The following is a 21,293-nucleotide window of genomic DNA, read 5'->3' on the forward strand; positions in this document are numbered from 1 at the left end:
CTGATACACAAGAGCACCAGTCACACAGCCGAGGGGTAAGGAGTCCCCAAGGCTCTTTCTGTTTCAGACAGAACGTCTTGCGTTCAGAAAGCAATTTCGAGGTACAGAATTTAGGTCCTTAAAGATAAGGACAACCGCTCAGGAGTAAATTGGTAGTCGAGGCAGGTGAGAGAATATGCAGAGCGATAGGCTCAGTCACATGTTTGGCAGCTGTGTTTTGAAACAGCTGAAGTTCCCCGACGATCTTTGCAATGAACTTTTACTGAAGCACAAGTGGGTGTAGCCCCGGGGTGGACTATGATCATGGGACCAGGTAGGGTGGTGTCAGGCGTCAGGGAATCCTACCACCACCAGCCCACCTACCCATGGCTGGCTACCAGAGATAGAAAGACAGGGAAAGCTCCTTACCAAAGTCTTTTATGCAATATGCACAGAGAAGGGCTTAGAAAGTTAGCCTCTTGGAGTAATGGCATTGCTCCGAGTAATCTTCACCCCTCCCTTCCCTTCTCACTTGTCAACACCACCACCCGCCTTACAGTGGCTGCTTAAGGTCAATTGCCTCTTAGCTCTCTGCTCTCCTACTTTCACTGCCTGCCGGGTTCTGGGGGAAGGGGGATCTGGAGTGCTCTCTAATGATAATGTGTCAGCCAGCTGTTCCGGCTCTGCTTCTCCCTCCTCCCCTTCTCCCATTATCTTCCAGCTTTGCTCCCTCTTCTGTCTCTGAGCTTTGACCTTCTGCAAACCACTGTTGTATTTTTTATTATTTAGAAAATCTTTATTAATTGTCACATAGACAAATATACATAACATATAGTACAAAAGACTGTACAGATGAATATAAACAATAAAGTAAGAAAAGTTAGAAAAACAAACAAATACAATACAGTGGTACCTCGGGTTACATACGCTTCAGGTTACATACACTTCAGGTTACAGACTCCGCTAGCCCAGAAATAGTACCTCGGGTTAAGAACTTTGCTTCAGGATGAGAACAGAAATCGTTCTCTGGCAGCATGGCGGCAGCTGGAGGCCCCATTAGCTAAAGTGGTGCTTCAGGTTAAGAACAGTTTCAGGTTAAGAATGGACCTCTGAAACGAATTAAGTACTTAACCCGAGGTACCACTTTATATTACACTTACATAACAATTTAAAATATGTAACTTCCAATAATTCTCATTAAACTACTTATGTTATCTGTATTCCTTGCACAGATTTATATTATTTTATTTTGTATATAGATATATAATCCATATGCAAATTTTGAATATTTCTTGGTTATCAGTATCACTCTATTTCTGCAAGTATCTTATTGTTCGTACAGTATGTTTTCAAGTATTCTTTATATATTTCCCATTCCCTAAATACCTTTTGGTTTGACATTCCTCTGAGTTTTCCAGTCTGTTTTAAATCTATACTGTCTTCTTCTTCTCTGGAAGATTCAGGGGGGGGGGGAGGCGGTCTCCACCATTCCTTCTCAGTCCAGTCCCTGACAGGTGGTAGGGTCCTAAGTGGAGGCGGAACCTGGGGTTGAGGTGTCACCATAGGTGGAGTCAACCTGTTCTGGTTTGGTCCCCCAACTTCCTTAGAAAAATATTGTGGACACTGATTCAGTGCAGTAGTAGCTTAACACCTTGGGGACACGGGTGGCTCTGTGGTCTAAACCACTGAGACTCTTGGGCTTGCTGATCGGAAGGTCGGCAGTTCGAATCCCCATGATGGGGTGAGCTCCCGCTGCTCTGTCCCAGCTCCTGCCAACCTAGCAGTTTGAAAGCACACCAGTGCATGTAGATAAATAGGTCCCAATGCGGCAGGAAGGTAAATGGCGTTTCTGTGCACTCTGGTTTCCGTCACAGTGTTCCGTTGTGCCAGAAGCGGTTTAGTCATGCTGGCCACATGACCCGGAAAGCTGTCTGTGGACATGTGACTGTGGACTAGCTCCCTTGGCCTGAAAGTGAGATGAGCGCCGCAATCCCATATTTGCCTTTGAGCAGACTTCACCGTCCAGGGGTCCTTTACCTTTTTACCTTTAGCTTAACACCTGTTCTACCCAGGAAAGTGGTGGGACAGGCATTTCTTGCTACAGCAAACCCCTTGGCATCCAGGAGCATTCCCAAGCTTTGTTGTTGTTGTTTAGTCGTTTAGTCGTGTCCGACTCTTCGTGACCCCATGGACCAGGCACTCCTGTCTTCCACTGCCTCCCACAGTTTGGCCAAACACATGCTGGTAGCTTTGAGAACACTGTCCAACCATCTCGTCCTCTGTCGTCCCCTTCTCCTTGTGCCCTCCATCTTTCCCAACATCAGGGTCTTTTCTCTTCTCATGAGGTGGCCAAAGTATTGGAGCCTCAGCTTCAGGATCTGTTCTTCCAGTGAGAACTCAGGGCTGATTTCCTTAAGAATGGAGAGGTTTGATCATCTTGCAGTCCATTGGACTCTCAAGAGTCTCCTCCAACACCTTAATTCTTATATGCCTGTTGTCTTTGTCCATGGAGTTTTCTTGGCAGGGATACTGGAGTGGCTTCCTGGTTCCTGCTCCAGGTGGATCACATTTGGTCAAAACTCTCCGCTATGACCTGTCCATCTTGGTCATAGTTGGCCATCTGCACGGCATAGTTCATAGCCTCTTTGAGTTATTCAAGCCCCTTCGCCATGGCAAGGCAATGATCCCAAGCTAAGCACCTGATTTTTAGATAGTTAGATGTTTGCACCAGCCATCGGCCTTTGCAGTCCGAGTACAAAATACATGTACAGTGGTACCTCGGGTTACATACGCTTCAGGTTACATACGCTTCAGGTTACATACGCTTCAGGTTACACACCCCGCTAACCCAGAAATAGTTAAGAACTTTGCTTCAGGATAAGAACAGAAATCGTGCTCCGGCAGCGCGGCGGCAGCAGGAGGCCCCATTAGCTAAAGTGGTGCTTCAGGTTAAGAACGGACCTCCAGAACGAATTAAGTACTTAACCCGAGGTACCACTGTACAGAAAACTTAAGCACTTCTGGAGCGTTCCTTCTTTTGGCCGACAGAGGGTTGGTAGGAGTCCGGTCTTGGGATGACTCTCCTTGAGCCCGATTGCTCAGAACAGTCAATTGCCCTCGCCGCGAGTTTTAAGAAACACTGTAATCCCAACCGCCCTCCCCTCACTGCAGGGTTGGCTAAAGATGATACTGTCAAGTGAAAACAATGATTTAATGGCTTTGTGACATGAAGGCCCCAGGACTAATGGAACACAACCTAGAAATCGAAGCCGAGTGAATGTTTTAAGGCTCCTAGGCTGCAATTATGATACAGTCTCTGCCTGCAGCTGTCATTACAATCACAAAATGTCAGCAGCGATTAGTTCTCTTTCAGAAGGTCAAATCACAATGGCGAGGAGGATGCCTGCGTGGTGACAGTAAGCCTGTACCAGTGGGCCAAAGCGCGGACAGCTCTCGTGATGCTTTGCAGTTTTGCTGCGATAGGACCACTCCTTCTGCATGTCAGCATAAAGTTATTCCGGGGCCGGGTTCAAGCGAGAGACCAGCATGCTCCAAGGCAGTAGATCTCATGTTTCCTACAATTTTTTTATATATAACAAAATTTAAACCAGAACATACTGCTGTGCATTTCTCAATTTGACAAGATCCCGGGGCTCTGTTTATCAGGCCTCCGTTCCCTTGGGGAGAAAGATGGCTGAAGGCATTTCTGTAATGTGCTTTTATTTACAGATATAAAAGGTGAGCATAAGGCATATACAGATTTATCTTTTTGCTCAGGCAGCCCGGTCAGATGAGCGGGGTACAATTATTATTATTATTATTATTATTATTATTATTATTATTATCATCATCATCATCGTTATCATTATCATTATTATCACCCATTGAATCAGCCCCTGTTTTGTGGGTCCAAATCTTTTATTTGTTCTTGTTTGCTCCTAAGTATTTTTAGACTGCATTTTTATCAGTTTTAGGATGCATTTTCGTTTTAATTGTACTCCCCCCCCCCCAATTGTACACCGCCTCAAGGTCTTTAAAAAACATGTTCCAGTTTATAAGTGCTTTTAAATAAATAAAATAAAATAAAATATAGGTCAGATAGTTGTTTATTTCTTTGACATCTGATGGAGGGTGTTCCACAGGGTGGGCCCCACTACCAAGAAGGCTCTCTGCCTGGTTCCCATCAAATCTCCAGAGAGGCACCCCAAGACAGAATCATAGAGTTGGGAGGTCCTAACGGGTCCAACAATGCAGGAATCACAGCTAAAGAATCCCTGACAGATGGCCATCCAGCCTCTGGTTGGAAACCTCCAATGAAGGAGAATCCACTATCTTCCAAGCTTCCACTGTTGATCAGCTCTTGCCGTCAGAAAATTCTTCCTAATGTTTAGTCAGAATGATCTTTTGGATGCTTCTAATTTTCCAGAGCTCTTTTCTCTCTGTCTCAGGTTTTCTCTAAACTGCTGTATCTCTGTCTTTCAGAGCCTCAACCTGCTTCTTCTATTCTTTGCCTTTTTAAATATACATAATGTCACTGCATGTCCCTGCCTCCTGCGTGTGTTGCAGAAATCTCTATGTACAGGAGGGGCAAGAATGGGTTTTGTGGCTCATCCATCAGCATTTCGGTGCGATATTTGTGTATACAATTTTTTCCTCTAAAGCACACATTTTTTGCAAAACTGTTTTTCATTGGCCCGATCCAGCAGGCTCAGCTTACATTCTTGCACATTTTTGCACATTTTTTCTATGTTATTTTATGTATTTTGAGGCAGACTTTGCCCCAGTGTGCGCACAGAACTGCATTTGCAAACTTTGAAGGAGTGCAAATTCCGAAAGGATGGCTGCTGTTTCGGTTTGTGTATTGTTTAAGAAAATCAGAAGACTGTCTGGGGGAATGGGAGACGAAAGACGAAGAGGTGAAATCAGTTATGATTAAATGGGCACAAGATATATGCCGTAATATTATGCTGGAAGATTGGGAAAGGTTATGGAAAATTGATTTAAAATTTATAGATTGCTCCTTGCTGAAAAAAAATTATATGAAGATGATGTATAGATGGTATATAACACCAATACAGCTAGGAAGAATGTACAAAACCAGTTCAAATATGTGTTGGAAGTGCAAAGAAAAAGAAGGAACTTTTTATCATATGTGGTGGGATTGTGATGAAATTAAAAAGTTTTGGGAAATGATATATAACGAACTGAAGAAAAAGTTCCAATTAACATTTGTTAAAAAACCTGAAGCATTTTTGTTAGGGATTGTAGGAAAAGACCAGCCAAGGAAATTGAAAAATATCTTTATGTATGCGACAACGGCGGCAAGAGTCTTAATAGCGCAAGGATGGAAGAATGAGGAAATCCCGACTAAAGAACTATGGCAAGAAAAATTGATGGACTACGCAGAATTGGCAAAATTGACACACATACTACATGACAAGGATAACTGTGATTTTAAAGATGAATGGGAACCCTTTACAAAGTATTTAAAGAAACAACAAAATGAACTGGACTCCTTGGCAGGCTTTGAATAAACATTCACAAACTTTTTCTTGATAACACTCAGATAGATAAATTAAGGATCTGTACAGTTTTGTAACATGCAGGAAATAACATAGGTTGATAAACCAGAGAGAGGAGCTCAGGTTTCTGGGGCGGGAGGAGGGGGGAAATGGGGGGGGATTTAAGGATGATATGTTTTTTTTTACAAAATGTGATGCTGAAATAATTAATGAAAAATTAAAAAAGAAATTTTTAAAAAGAAAATTAGAAGACCAGCTGGATCAGGCTAACGGCCCATTTAACCCCCACATCCTCATCTCACAGCTGCCGACCAGATGCCTGCGTTCAACCCACAAGCAGAAACCAAGAACAAGAGCCCTCTCCCCTCCCGTAGTTCCCAGCCACTGGCATTCAGAAGCAATACTGCCTCTGAACTTTGGGGCAGACCAGTGGCATAGCGTGGGGGGTGCAGGGGGGGCCGGCCGCACCGGGCACAACATCTGGGGGGGGCGCGCTTACCGCCTCCGGAAAGAGCCTCGGGCGCAGGCTGTAGCAGAGCCCCATGTCTTGCGGAACCGACGAGCTGTGCGCACGTCCGGGCTGAAGGCGTCCGGCAGGCAGCGGCTCTCAGCTCTCGCCACGGTCTCCGCGTGTCAGGGCCGCGGAGGGCGCGCCAGGCAGCCCTTCCTCACTGCTGCAGCTGCTGGGCCATGTTGCATTTTCCTCGCCTCTCTGCCCTCCTCCTCCTTCGGGCAAGTGGCGTCGTTTGGGCGACAGCGCCAGCGGCAACTCGCCTCAGATCACCTGACACGGACCCGCCCCCGCCGCCGTGGCTACCTTACTGTAAATACCCCAGCCCAGGCAGCAGCAAGAAGAAGCTGGCAGCGGCGGGGGGTTAGGGGGCGCAAATTACTTGCCTTGCCCCGGGTGCTGACAACCCACGCTACGCCGATGGCCTTCTTCCTGAGTTTATCCCGTCCTCTTTAGAAGCCACCGAAGTTGGTGGCCATCACTACCTCCTGTGGGAGTGAGTGAGTTCCACAGTTTAAATATGTGCTGCATGAAGAAGTTCTTTCTTTTCATCTGTCCTGAACCTCCCATCATTCATCTTCATTGGATGTCCATCTGTTCTAAGTGTTACGAGAGAGGGAGAAACAACTTCTCTCTATTCGCTTTCTACTTGCTGTGTATAACTTTTATACAAGTTGGGCATGTCATCCACGGGCCTAGCTGAAGGAGGCATGGGTGGGCAACTATCACCCCCCCCCAAAAAAAACCAAGTAAATAAATAAAAATGAAAAGTAGAAATCATTAGAATATTTGAAATGCTTTGACAGATTTCACTGAGCACTTGGGGTCAAAAGAAAGTCATTTAAAACATCTGTTGTTGAGACATTTCATTCCAAATTTGCCAGACAGAGGATGATGACAGGTGGGTGTCCTCCCCCCCCCCCATAAATCCCGGCTATGCCCATGATGTCATTTTTCAAAAAGCTTGAATTAGGTAGCTTCACCTTTAAATGCAGACCGAATTGACTCTGTCCTTGATTGCTGGCTTTTTGATTTCCAACAGATTCTCCGTGAGCTACCCATGCATTTTTTTACGCCTGCTTCTCAGTGAGCAGAAAGAGATACGCATGATCTGACTTAATATATGACTCTCTCTCTCTCTATCTCTCTATCTCTCTCATCTGGAGCAAATGTTTCTGTTCTTCTTAGGACCAGCTGCTCTGTGAGGCTGTAGTGCCAAGAGACCCTGTCACGCTGCATTTTTTTATGTTGTAAGGATTGTCAGTGTGTTTATTTTGCTGTGCTAGACACTGGTCTGACAGTTGAGCGTCTAGGCTCTGAAGGCACCAAGCAGCCTCCTTCGGAGCAACTCTTCAGATGTTGGTGAACGCTGAAGACACACCTCTTTGACACACAAAATGCATATTTTTACAACACACTTTATTTTCTGATTTTAAGTTGTTATAATCTGCACTGGCACATTAGGGTGAAGAGCAGGAAAATAGTTGTTGTAGCAGTGCTAAGAAGGCAGGCAGGGAGGTTTGTGGGGCACTAGAAAGCTCTGCAAGTACAGTCATACCTTGGGATGAATACACTTCAGGTTAAGCGTTTTTGAGTTTCACTCCGCGGCGACCCAGAAATAACTGAATGCGTTGCTTCCGGGTTTCACCACTCGCGCATGCGCAGACACTCAAAATGACGCATGCGCATGCATGGAAGCAGCGAAACATGACCCGCAGACGCGCAGTCACATGTTACGTTCGCTTAAGGATGTGAACAGGGCTCTGGAACAGATCCCGTTCGTATCCAGAGGTACCACTGTATCATTATTACAGTTGTACCTCGCAAGACGAAATTAATTCGTTCTGCGAATTTTTTCGTCTTGCGAAGCACGGATTCCCATAGGAATGCATTGAAAATCAATTAATGCGTTCCTATGGTCAAAAAAAGTTTTAAAATCATCAAAGTGTACAGTACTGTACATACATTTTCTAATACTCTGGGGGACAACTCGAAGAAGGTTCCTCTTCTTGCTGAAGAACCTGTCCATGGTCTGCTGCTTCATCCGCCTTTTCAGCACCTCCCTGAAAGACGACATGACCCTCGTATCAAAAGTGTTTGCAAGGTCACGTGTCAGGTCCTTGTCAGGGTGGTGCCGCTGTGCAAAAGCCTGCACATCTTTCCACTTCTGGCAAATGTCCCTCAGTTCTCTCTTCTCCTTCTTCCTCTCGCCGGCCTCTGCAGCAGCAGTCTTCTTGGGCCCCATGGCAGCACAGCTCCTACCTTCGCAACCCCCCCAAATAATAATAATAATAATAATAAAATCAGTGCTTCACATCCAAAAAATTCAAAAGCACCAAACCTCCTAGAAAACACCCCAACCCAAAATCCAAAAAAGTTTTAAAAGTTTAACTTACCAAATGCCTGCAAAAGAAGTTTTGGAAAAGCTTCAAAAATCACCAAAGTCTTCAAAAACCTCAAAAAAGGCTACCACACCGCGTGCTATGAGTTGCTCCTCGAAGTCAAGTCGCAACTGCACCTCTTCAAGCAATGCACCCTGGGTATTAACGGTTTTAAGAAAAAGGAAACAAACTTGCAAGACGTTTTCGTCTTGCGAAGCAAGCCCATAGGGAAATTCGTCTTGCGAAGCAACTCAAAAAATGAAAAACTCTTTCGTCTTGCGAGTTTTTTGTCTTACGAGGCATTCGTCTTTCGAGGTACCACTGTATTCATATTTTCTAAAATGTGTTTATTATACCCCAGGTGCAGCCTGACTTTCCTCCACCTTGAGTGTGGCTCCACCTCGCCGCCCTGCCTCTATTTTTTTAATCAAAGTTGGAGACAGCTTATTGAGAGTCTTGAAATCAGGTCCGCAACTGTGGCTCCAGTAAAGCTCATCCCCGTGCCAAAAATGACTTCATGAGCATGTCCTGACAACAAGCAGTTTTTTAAAATAATAACAGTGCCGTGGCCAGAGGTAGTTGCTTCCTGGAAAATATACTTGGGGGTGGAGAGAAATAATCTCCACTTTCCTCTTGTTTAGGTGATGGATGGAAAGCTAGAAACTGAATAGGATAGATAAAGAGGAAACTTGCCAAGGACAATAAGAGTTTCATTGGTAACATGCAACAAACAGAAGATGTGGGGGATGTTTGCAAGAAGAATCTGAAATTTTTGGCACACCTCCGAACGGTCATGGAAATGAGACAAAGCAAAGCGAGAGAGAAAGGAATTTGAGAAGCAGAAATGGAGATGTTGTATACAATAGGATGATTATGGTTATTATTTTTTTAAAAAACGTGCCTACACAAAAGCACTGGCTCGCGTGGGTAGATTAGAAAAAAAGAAAGAAAAAACTGTGCTTTTCAGATACCCTGCCTGGGAATAGAACCAAGGCTGACTGAAATAACTCAGGGTTTCTAAGCCTAAATTTAAGAATGGCACTAATTGGATTTACATCGGAAATGGCTCTGGCATTTTAATTCTGAAAGGCAGCAATCCAGAATTAATTGACTGCAGAAGCAGCCCTGTTGCATTCATTTGGTCTGCTCTGGAAGTAGGCAGATAGTAGATTTAGGGAGCTCCCCCCATGCGGTTGTCCTTTTTATCATGCATTCATTTGTGCTCAAGATAAGAACCTCAGAAGAGGCTGCTGGATCAGACCAGTGGCTCGTCTAGTGCAGAATCCTGTTCTCACAGTGGCTAATGAGAAACCTGCAAGCAGGACCCAAGCATAAGAGCACTCTCCCTTCCTGTGGTTTCCAGGAATTGGTGCCCAGAAACATTATGGCCTCCGACCATGGAGGCAGCACATACCCGTCATGTCTAGTAGTTGCTGACAGCCTTCTCCATCCACGATGGTATCAGGGCAGTTATACATGCTGCCGTTTTTCAATACTGTTTGGACCTGCAGAAGTTTCAGGGCTAACTTGCTGCTCCGTTTCCAATTGGTGCACATCTTGTAACTCCCCCCTCCCATTTTTTTTATTTATTTGTGTTATGTGCTGAAGTTCTCATCCTGGGCCAGCAGAGGGATACTGTAGATAGTTTTCACTCAGGTCCACATATGCAAATAAGGGATTGAAAGTGACATTCAGTGATTGGATAGTTACAGAAAGTGGTTGCTGTTGCGTTGTAGTGGAGTTCTATATAAGCAGGCTGGCTGAACCCTTCAGTTCAGTTCTGTTCTGGCCTGCGAATAAGCTAGAACTGTTTGAAGAATCGCTGTGTCGTCTGATATGTACACCTACAACTTAACAATTTGGTTTTTCAGTTTGAAAACATACAACATAAAAGCAACATTCCAAGCAATCTCTTGGACTTCCCTCCTCCCCTTTGTGGGTCCTACTGTTAATCATTTCCTCCTGCATCTTTTATAATAATCCAAATCTTTTACCTCTCCATCATATCCAGAATTCACCCTTAAACGACAATCCTACTAACAATTTTAACAGTTTACAATGATCTTTAAGATAAGTTATACATTTCCCCCATTTGTTATTAAAATTTTGGTCTTCCTGATTTCTGATTCTTCCGGTCATTTTAGCCATTTCGGCATAATCCATCAACTTGATCTTCCATTCTTCTCTGGTAGGGATTTAATCTTCTTTTCCATCTCTGAGCCAGTAACATCTGTGCAGCCATGGTCGCATACATAAATAGTCTTTTCTGGTCCTTTGGGATTTCGGCACCTAGAATTCCTGAAAGGAAGGCTTCGGGTTTTTTCAAAAAGGTTATTTTAAACATTTTTTCGTCTTGTAATTTCCTGCTGAAGTCTTGTAGCTTTTTATAGCACAAATGTTCCGGTTAAGTTTTCGCCTCCCTTTTTGTTGTGCTGTAGTACCCCTCGAGGTTACCAGCATGAGTCCCTTTTTGTTGTGCTGTAGTACCCCTCGAGGTTACCAGCATGAGTCTGACCAAACTGCGGGAGGCAGTGGAGGACAGAGGTGCCTGGCGTTCTCTGGTCCATGGGGTCACGAAGAGTCGGACACGACTGAACGACTAAACAACAACAGTACCCCTCCAAGCAGCAATAATGTGATAACATTGGGGAGACATTGCTGAGCAACTAAGAACGTGGGGTGATGTGTGTGGACGGTCCAGTATAAACCCATCACCGTCTCCTGACACACCAATGCACTATTACTATATCAATGGCACATTGGCCCTACGGCTGGTGGTAGCATGTAATGGTTTAAAAGACCGGGAGATGGAAGAGAGATCTGGATAGAAATGAGGGTGTAGCAGAATAAAATGAGATTGTTTGGACGCTCCCAAAGACAACACAATGTCAGGCTGAAATTTCAGTGTTAAGACTACACAGGTAAATACAGTCTGACGCAAGAAATCTAAGGCACAATCTGCCAAAACACTGGCTGTTTTAAGACCTATAGATTTCCTGGAGTGACTTAGGCAAAATAGAGGCCTGATTCAGTCATAACTACATTGGCCTGTAGGACCAAGAATGAGCATCATGGCTGCTTGTTCCCTTCTCTCAAGTGCCTAACTGCCATACATGTGGGATTTGTTAAACCACAGTTTCCCATTGATGCTCGGACTACAACCCTGGCTTGCGAACCGTCATCAATAGTCTGAAATCCTAGTTTGTAGTTGGAGCTTAAACTACAGTTTCCTGGTTCAAGTGTAAGAAGAAGAAACTGTGGCTTAACAAACCTCAGGTGTGTGGCAGTGAAAGAGCAGAGAGAAGGAAAAGGGAGGATGAAGCACAGGGACACCTTGATTCTTTGCCCAATAAACCATGGTTTATCAGATTGAGGTGGTTAATGTTTGAATTGGGTCACTGAGCATGTGCTCACCTTTGTCCTATTGAAATCAGTGGGACTTTCAGACCAATCTTAAGCATGTTTACTCAGTAAGCCCCATGTGTTCAGTATGTCTACGCAGGAGAAAGCCCATTTGATTTCAATGGGCCTTACTCCCAGGTAATGTATACAGCATGGAAGCCTTACTCCCTCATATGCACGTTCACAATTTCTGCCTAAGAGCATGGGCTGGATCATGCCCAAAGGCTTTTTAGCTCAAAGGCAATCAGGATTTTTCAAGCTCGACTAATTCATTTCCCGTTTTGTTCCCATTTGGTTTGCTGGTTTAATTAAGCTTATTTCAAGAGACATGAGAATTTAGTAAAAATAAAACAGAAAGCTGCAGAAAAATGAAAGGGAGACATTAGCAGTTAGCATTAATAATGCATATATTAAAAGCCTCTTGGGAAAACGTACAATGTAAGTTTAAAAACCTCTTGCTAAAACAGGCAGAATATAGTGAATCTTTTTCTTTTCAATTAACCAGTCCATACTTAGAATAAGGTCTCTCTCTGCTGTGGAATTAAGTTACCAGCAAGATTCAAGGCCTCGCTGTTCTGTTCTTTAAAAGCAAGCTTCTAGCCCTCATGGAGGCTTGCTGTTGTTGTTTTTTACTGGTGCAGAAACTTATCGCTCACAAGAGCTCCTCCGTTCACTTCTCAGGAGGGGACAGCTCTTTGCACAATGCCACAAAAGCAGTGGGCCGGATGTTTTGGTGAGCATCTACACAAACTTTCATTGTTCAGACGTCAGAGCTGGGAAAGGTTCCTGCCTGACTTGAGATGTTGGAGAATCACTACTGGCAAGGAGGAAGATGCTGATTTACTAAAATCATTTAGGAACATAGGAAATCGCTTTATGCCATGTCAGACTGTTGCTCCATCTAGCTCAGTATTATCTGCAGTGACTGGTAGAGGCTCTCAGGCAGGGGACATTGCCATCCCTAGCTGGAGATGTCCTTAGGAACTGAACCTGGGAGCTTCTGCACACAGAGCTCTGACCCCTGAGCCAGCTAAGGGGGACCAATGGGGACTTGCATGTCAAGAGAGGAGAAGCAGCTGAGTGACCGGGCTGTTGCTGAAAGCATTGTTATTACAAACATTGGGTGAGACCTTGGTGGTAATATCGCCACTGGGGGCTGCCTTGTTGGTGTTGGCCCACGGCAGGGCCTTTTCAGTGGTGATTCCCCAGTTGCAGAATGGCCTCCCCATGTGAGGCTCGCCTGTCTCCACCATGATCAGCTTTCAGGAGGAATTTGAAAACAGTCCTGTTTACCCAAGCATTTGGTGGCTGAAGAATACTGTTCCTGGCAACGCTGAGATCATTGGCTAGAAAAATGTCTTTAGTTGTAATTGGTTTTTTTTATAATGTTTTAATCTGTTTTAGAATGTTTTTGTGGTTGGAGGATGGATGGTGGCTAACAGATTGAGGTTGATTCCTGGTAAGACAAAAGTTGTAATTGGGGTTTTTTTAGTTGCAATTGGGGGTTTTTTATAACGTTTTAATCTGTTTTAGAATGTTTTTGCAGTTGAAGGATGGATGGCAGCTAACAGATTGAGGTTGAATCCTGGCAAGACAGAAGTACTGTCTTTGGGGGACAGGCAGGGGTGGAGGATTCCCAGATCCTGAATGGGGTAACTGTGCCCCTGAAGGACCAGGTATGCAGCCTGTGTGTCATTTTGGACAGTAGTCCATGGAGGTGCAGGTCAATTCTGTGTCCAGGGCAGCTATCCACCAGCTCGATCTGGTACGCAGGCTGAGACCCTACCTGTCCACAGACTGTCTCACCAGAGTGGTGCATGCTCTGGTTATCTCCCACTTGCACTACTGCAATGCGCTCTACGTGGGGCTACCTTTGAAGGTGACCCGGAAACTGCAACTAATCCAGAATGCAGCAGCTAGACTGGTGACTGGGAGTGGCCGCCAAGACCATATAACACTGGTCCTGAAAACCTACATTGGCTCTCAGTATGTTTTTGAGCACAATTCAAAGTGTTGGTGCTGACCTTTAAAGCTCTAAACGATCCTATATACCTGAAGGAGCGTCTCCACACCCATCATTCAGCCCAGACACTAAGGTCCAGCTCCGAGGGCCTTCTGAGGGTTCGCTCCCTGCGAGAAGTGAGCTTATAGGAAACCAGGCAGAGGGCCTTCTTGGTGGTGGCGCCCGCCCTGTGGAACGCCCTCCCATCAGATGTCAAGGAAATAAACAACTATCTGACTTTTAGAAGACATCTGAAGTCAGCCCTGTTTAGGGAAGTTTTTAATGACTGATGTTTTAATGTATTTTTAATATTTTGTTGGCAACCGCCCAGAGTGGCTGGGGAAACCCAGCCAGATGGGCGGGGTATTAATAAATTATTATTATTATTATTATTATTATTATTATTATTATTATTATTATTATTATTTGCTTCATTTTTACCTTCAGGTTACCTGTTTGCCATCCTGACCTCCTTGAGGACAAAGGGCAGGGTGCAGATTCAATTCAATAAATAATAACTCTGTTTTGATTAATTCCTTACTTCCTTACCTCTTACCTATGCCTTGAGGCAGTTTGCAAACGCACCATGAAAAATGCTAAAAAGAGTTTTGAAAGCTGTACAAAAATCCAGCTGAAGATACACACTGAAAAACAATGCAAAAAGGACTCCAGCTAAGGGGGGCCAAGGAGGACTTGCATGTTACATGTGCAAGTTGCACTGCATGCACTTGTGATATGAGCACATCACACTGTGCCGGCCTCCTCAATTGCAGGAACAAACTGGCATGCCTGCCCTGGAATTATGGACCTTCCTCAATTTGTTAGCTTCCTTTCTTATGTTCAAAACAGTGACAGAAACCTATAAAACTGGATGGATCTATGGTTTGGACTCATACCTGGTCTGAATCCTCAAGATTCGGAAGGATGAACATTGAAATAAACGAAAGAGGCAGAGTTGCGCACAATGGAATTGTAAAGCCGAAAGTTCTCTTTCCCCCTAACTTGGGGGTGGTTAACCTGTTGGACTCCAGTTCTCAACAGCCAACCTGAGCAAAGGATGATGGGAGTTGTAGTCCAGCAACATCTGCCATCCTAAAATCTACTCCCCACAGGCCGTCCAGAAACGCAGTGAGCCCACCAGTAGTTATTTAATTTAATGACAGCTTAATACCTATTTAATTATTTGGTTATATTTTAGTGGAGGGATTAATTATTCATTATGTTACCATCCTGTTTAATAGGGTATTACGGCGGCGGCCGCCCTGGGATTGATGAAACTGATAAAGGGCTGGATATAAATTGAACTAATAAGTAGATAAATAATTGACACAGTTTCTACTATGTGGTTGTTGTTGTTTTACTTTCAAAATAAATTTACTGGGAGACTTACAAAACATTAATATATTAAAAAATACCATAAATGCGATTCCATAAAATTTCCATAAACTGTAGAGAAACACAATATACTATAGAAGAAGTCCCGACGGGAGAAGAATGGCTACAGAAACTAATGGATTATGCAGAAATGGCGAAATTTACCCAAAGAATAAGAAATCAAGACAACCGACTTTTTATAAAGGAATGGAAGTGGTTTGTTTAATATTTACAAACAAACTGTAAAGAGATTAAGGCATTGGCAGGGATATTGTAATAACTTGTAGCTTCAAAAGACATATATGAGAACAGATGCATAAAATAATAAGTCAAGATAATTCGGAATATGCAGGGAATGATGTAAATAAATTCAAGGAACTGCAAAAAAGGAGGAAGGAAGTCAAGGTTTGAAATGTTAGAATTATTATAAATAAATTATATAATTTTGCGAAGCAGTAAAGCCTCAGAGGCAGTTGTTGACAGTTTTTTAGGGGAGGCAATCAAAGTGGGAAGAGAGAGGGGTGGAGGCAGTAAAATGTCATTCTTTTACACAGCATATCATAGGGTATATAATCCTATATATATAGGCTATATAATCCTATATATAGGATTATAGGGTTGGAAGGGAGCCCAGGGATCACCTAGTCCAGGGGTCTGCAACCCGTGGCTCCGGAGCCGCATGTGGCTGTTTTACACCTTTGCCGCGGCTCCGGGGCGGATACTAGCGAGGGGAGGAGGCGCATTGTTCGCCCCGACACTCCCCACTGTGGCGGGCGCTGTACTGGCTGTGACATCGCATGGGGGCGGTGCGTGCGTTAGTCACGCACCGTCCCGACGTCACCTTCCCGCCCGCCCGCCCACTACATTGTAAGGGGCATGTACGCTGGTCACTGCATTGAAAGGGGGCATGTACGCTGGTCACTGTTTTGAAGGGGAGTGAAGAACACACACACACACAAAAAGGTAACTTGTTAATTTAACGTTTATTTCTATGAGGAGGAGTAATTCTGAGGGGTCAAACAAAGAAATAATAAAAAGTGACAAAAAACTTATTTTTATAATGACAAGTTTTGCGGCTCCCAGTTTTTTTCCCCCAAGTGGCTCTTTTTGTCTTAAAGGTTGCAGACCCCTGACCTAGTCCAATCCCCTGCAATGCAGGAATCTGGGACCCATAACCCTTAGATAGTGAGTCTCATGATCTACCAACTGAACCATCCCAAGCCCAAGCTTTTGTGTCATCGTCATGTAAACAGGTACAGTGGTACCTCTGTTTCTGAGTAATCTGTTCTGGAAGACCATTCGAGTTCCGAAATGTTCAAAAACCAAAAACTCAGTATGGAAAATTCAATACGGAAGCCGCGTGGCATGTTCAACTTCTGAGGCGAGTTCGAAGACCAAAACTTCCGGGTTTACAGTGTTCAAAAACTGAAACATTCATCAACAGTGACGTTCGAAAACCAAGGTACCACTGTATTTTTTTTTTTTTTTTGCAGCTGGTGCAAAAGTCCAGAAGTTCTGGTTGGTTGCAGATACTTGATTGCAGTGTGTCTGTCCATCTCAGTATTGTCTGCACTGGCTGGCAGCAGCTTTCCAGACAGGGAGTCTCTCTTAGCCCTACCTGGAGAAACCGGGGATTGAACCTGGGAGCTTTGACATGCAATGTGGATGCTCTAACCGCCGAGCTAGGGATGCGGGTGGCGCTGTGGGTTAAACCACAGAGCCTAGGACTTGCTGATCAGAAGGTCAGCGGTTCGAATCCCCACGACGGGGTGAGCTCCCGTTGCTCGGTCCCTGCTCCTGCCAACCTAGCAGTTCGAAAGCACGTCAAAGTGCAAGTAGATAAATAGGTACCACTCCAGTGGGAAGGTAAACGGCGTTTCTGTGTGCTGCTCTGGTTTGCCAGAAGCGGCTTAGTCATGCTGGCCACATGACCTGGAAGTGTACGCCGGCTCCCTCAGCCAGTAAAGCAAGATGAGCGTCGCAACCCCAGAGTTGGCCACGACTGGGCCTAATGGTCAGGGGTCCCTTTACCTTTACCTTTAACCACCGAGCTATGGCTCATCCCTTGGAGAGGGATTGTTCCTGGAATATTTTTCCCGTTCCACAAACCTGTGTCTTTGTGAGCCTTCCAGCGCTCAGATATACGGACATTTAAGTAGTGTCTTTAATGTTCGGATTTTGTATTTGAGGAAAACAATATGCTTCAGTTCATTTAAAACAAAACAAAAAAACAAGCACCAGATATGCTCAGCATGATCCCTGATTTCTGGTCACCCATTTTTGCAAAACTGTTTTCATACATTAACAGCTCAGGTTGCATACCGGAAGGGTGGAAGCTGAGTAGAATTGCCTCAATATACAAAAAGGGTGATAAGAAAAACCCTGCCAATTATAGACCCATTAGTTTGTTAGATGTAGCCTCTAAACTATATGCCAGGCTCCAGACTGGAAGAATGGGCAGATACAAATAAGGTGATGTCTGAAGTCCAGGCAGGTTTCCAAAGAGGAAAATCCACATTGGACCAGTGCTTTGTGATGAACTTTCTGCTATGTAAATACATCCGTAATTTGAAGCAAAAATTTTATGTCGCTTTTATCGATCTAAAGTCAGCTTTCAATACGGTCCCAAGACACGCATTGTGGCAAAAATTGGAAAAGACAAATATAGACCTCCGTCTATTATTTCTCATCAAAACACTATATACTGTCAAGTAAAGGTGGATCTGGCTGGTCATTTCACCACTAGAATTAAGACCATTACTGGAGTCAAACAGGGATGCATCTTGGCGCCTTTCCTGTTTAATTTTTATGTTAATGACATGGTTAAAGAACTGGAGGGCCTACAGTTTGCCCCTGTCACAATTCTCTCGATATGCTCAGTTTCATTCCTTGCAATCTTAACAGAGTGTTCTGGCATCTGAATGCAAAACAACAACAAAAGCCTCTTTTACTTGTTGAAGGCAATACCTAAAGGGCTGAACCTAAGCGATAGCTCTGTGTGTGTGTGTATCTGTTTAGTGGTAGCATAAAAACGAATCCCTGCCCTGGGATTCCATTTTTCAAGCGCATTCCAGGAAGATGAGCTGCAGGCTGCCAAGCTCGAAAAGTGTTTCAAGAGAACTGATTGCCTTTATTTATAGGAGGACAAGGGGTTCATTTCTACCAGGCTGGTCGTTGGTTTGCTGCTGCCCTATTAAGCCCGCCGTATGGCTAACAACCGCTCTGTGATACTCACTGTCCAGATTCGTTTTGATAGCCTCCTGTAATGCTTTTTGCAGCTCCGCTTTCAGAAGAGATCAATTAGGCAGCTCCAGGCTCCACCTAGTGCTCAATCACTGTGCCTGGCTGGCTCCCCAAAACAGCCGCCTTTGTCTACTCTACTCCATCCTTTCAACCCAGTGCCCTCCAGATGGGAGTTACAGGCCAAAATATCTGGAGAGCGTGTCAGGTGGCAGGGTAGAGGCTGGTATATTCGCTAGGCATACCTTCAGCTATCTCTGAATCTTCATTATGCTCATTTATCTCTCGTATTTATAGGTATCGTTTTAGCACCATCGGTCCTGGAAGCTTTTTTCCCTCCCAGAATGCCTCAGGTTCTTAGCAGAAACGCTCCGTACTGATGACAATGTTTTGCCGCCTCTTGCAGGGATTCTTCAGAGAGGATGTTGGCCCCGAAGAAGTGGCAGAACCAGTGGAACCTGTCAGTGCTAAGAAGCCGAAACCAAAGGTAAATGTAATATGATCTGTATCTCTGTCTTGAGAGCCAACATGGTGTACTGGTCAGAATGCTGGGTTCAAATCCCCACTTCGCCATTAAGCTCATCGGGTGACCATGGGCCAGGGCCTGCCTCTCTCAGCCTCACCTACTGGACAGGGTTGTTCTGAGGTTAAAATAGGGTGGAGGAGAACCATGCATGCCACTTTGAGCTCCTTGCAGGAAAAAAGTGGGATAGATGTGCAATAAATGCATAATAAATCAATATAAAGGTAAAGGGACCCCTGACTATTAGGTCCAGTCGTGGCCGACTTTGGGATTGTGGTGCTCATCTCGCTTTATTGGCCGAGGGAGCTGGCGTACAGCTTCCGGGTCATGTGGCCAGCATGACTAAGCCGCTTCTGGTGAACCAGAGCAGCGCACAGAAACGCCTTTTACCTTCCCACCGGAACGGTACCTATTTATCTACTTGCACTTTGACGTGCTTTCGAACTGCTAGGTTGACAGGAACAGGGACCGAACAACGGGAGCTCACCCCATCGCCGGGATTCGAACCGCCGACCTTCTGATCGGCAAGCTCTAGGCTCTGTGGTTTAACCCACAGCGCCACCCACGTCCCAATAAATTAATATATCGGTTCCCAAATGGAGAAGCGGCCCCACCTAGGGAGACACCAAATATTGGCAGGGGAATGATGAGCATTTTGGCTGAGGGCAGATTTCACTGGTGCACAGCTTGGATATTATTTGTTGCGGGATGCCCACTTAGACAGGACAGTGTACATACCCACAAGTATGTGTTTGTGCTCCACCCACCCACCCACACACACACACATCGTTTCTCACATTTTCATGACCGTCAGTATTGATTTATTAATTGCCTTCTAAGCCACTGCATTAAGGCGATTTACATATAAGATCATTAGAAACACAAAAACCAGCAATGCATTTGAAGCAAGCTGAAAACTCCAGTGATTTGAGGTTTAGGCCTAATGCCACCAAGTGTATCACACAGCCACAGTTGCCAGGGAGCCATGATGGGTTGCCAATAGGGATCTCAGAGATTACGGGTTTCCCAAAGGCCTTTGGTTAGGTACCCGTGAGAACGGAAGAGTGGGCTAGGTGCTCCTTTGCCCTGATCCAGCAAAGGTTCTTCTAACATTACATTCCATGTCTGCAGGAACCTGAGAAGAAGCTCCTGCCTTTTAGAAACTTAGAAAAGGACCTGAGGACCCTCCATAAAGACCTTGCACACACAAGGTAGGAACATGGCGTGATACCATATGTCGACGTCTAGCAAAATTGTTGATCTGTAGCTGCAAACGCAGGAATCCCTGCACTCTACTCTTGGTTTCTGAGCTCATTCCCAGAAGTAGGTGATGTGCTTTATCGCCCTTGTACTAGCCACAGGTTTTGAACCTGACTTTTCACCCTCTTATTATCAGAGATATTGGGCGGTATCCATCTAAATAGATCTGCCAGCGCAAGGATTTCTTCTTGAGCAACAGAGCTGCCCTGCCTTCTCTTGCACCTCAAATCTGCTTTGGAGGGTTGAGGAAAACTCCAGAACAGATTTAGGAATGTAGGAAGCTGCCTGAAAACAACTCAGGCCACTTGTCTCTTCTAGTCCTACCTGGAGATTCCAAGGATTGAACCTGGGACCTCCTTGCATGCAAGGCAGATGCTGTACCTCTGAGCTACAGCCCTTCACTATACTTTGTCAGATCACTGGTCCATCCAGCTCAGAACTGTCCTCCCTGACTGGCAGTGGCTCTCCAGCGTTTCAGGCACGGGATCTCTCTCAGTCCTACCTGGAGACGTTGCGACTTTCTTCATGCAAAGAAGATTCTCTGCAGTTGGTTGATGGACACACATTCCCCCCGCACACTGAGCCATGGAACTCCCATTTAGGGGGAACACAGGGAGAGGAGAGGGAGGGGGAGTTCCCTTGCACAGCCAAAAGTCCTTGCGCTAGTGGATAGCTCAGTTGGTTAGAGCGTGGCGCTGATAGCTCCAAGGTTGCAGGTTCAATCCTCATATGCGACAGCTGCCTATTCCTGCATTGCAGGGAGTTGGACCAGATGATCCTCAGGGTTGCTTCTGACCCTACAGTTCTATGATTCTATAGTGGCTCTGTTTAGTTGGATGAAGCCCATTGAGTTGTATTCATTGTTTGTCATACTGATCCACTGAAACTAAAAGGCATGACTAACTTAGGCCCATTGATTTCAGTAGGTCTAGTCTCACTAGAACTTAACTGGATGCAAGCTTAATCTCTGAGATGTCTTCAAACTATAGCAGCATTCTGGACTAGATGGGCCATTGGCTCCTCTTAAGCACTTATAATAGGGACACAGGTGGCCCTGTGGTCTAAACCACTGAGCCTCTTGGGCTTGCCGATCGGAAGG

General features: G+C 44.9%; 1 protein-coding gene across 4 annotated transcripts in view; it reads left to right on the forward strand.

The window, feature by feature from the left end:
- CCDC60 (coiled-coil domain containing 60) overlaps positions 1–21,293 on the forward strand; it is a 55,862-nt gene that overhangs the window by 5,772 nt on the left and 28,797 nt on the right. For 2 of the 4 annotated variants that reach the window (XM_081892346.1, XM_081892345.1), the window contains exons 2-3: positions 18,818–18,898; positions 20,066–20,145. In XM_081892346.1, the coding sequence (XP_081748472.1) occupies positions 18,818–18,898; positions 20,066–20,145 (161 nt within the window). Of the gene's footprint in view, positions 1–18,666; positions 18,705–18,817; positions 18,899–20,065; positions 20,146–21,293 lie in introns of those variants that run through there. The other 2 variants (XM_081892348.1, XM_081892347.1) reach the window with 2 other exon arrangements.

This window comes from Podarcis melisellensis (genome assembly GCF_964234715.1).
Source record: "Podarcis melisellensis genome assembly, chromosome: 16".
In the NCBI taxonomy this organism is placed as follows: Eukaryota; Metazoa; Chordata; class Lepidosauria; order Squamata; family Lacertidae; genus Podarcis; species Podarcis melisellensis.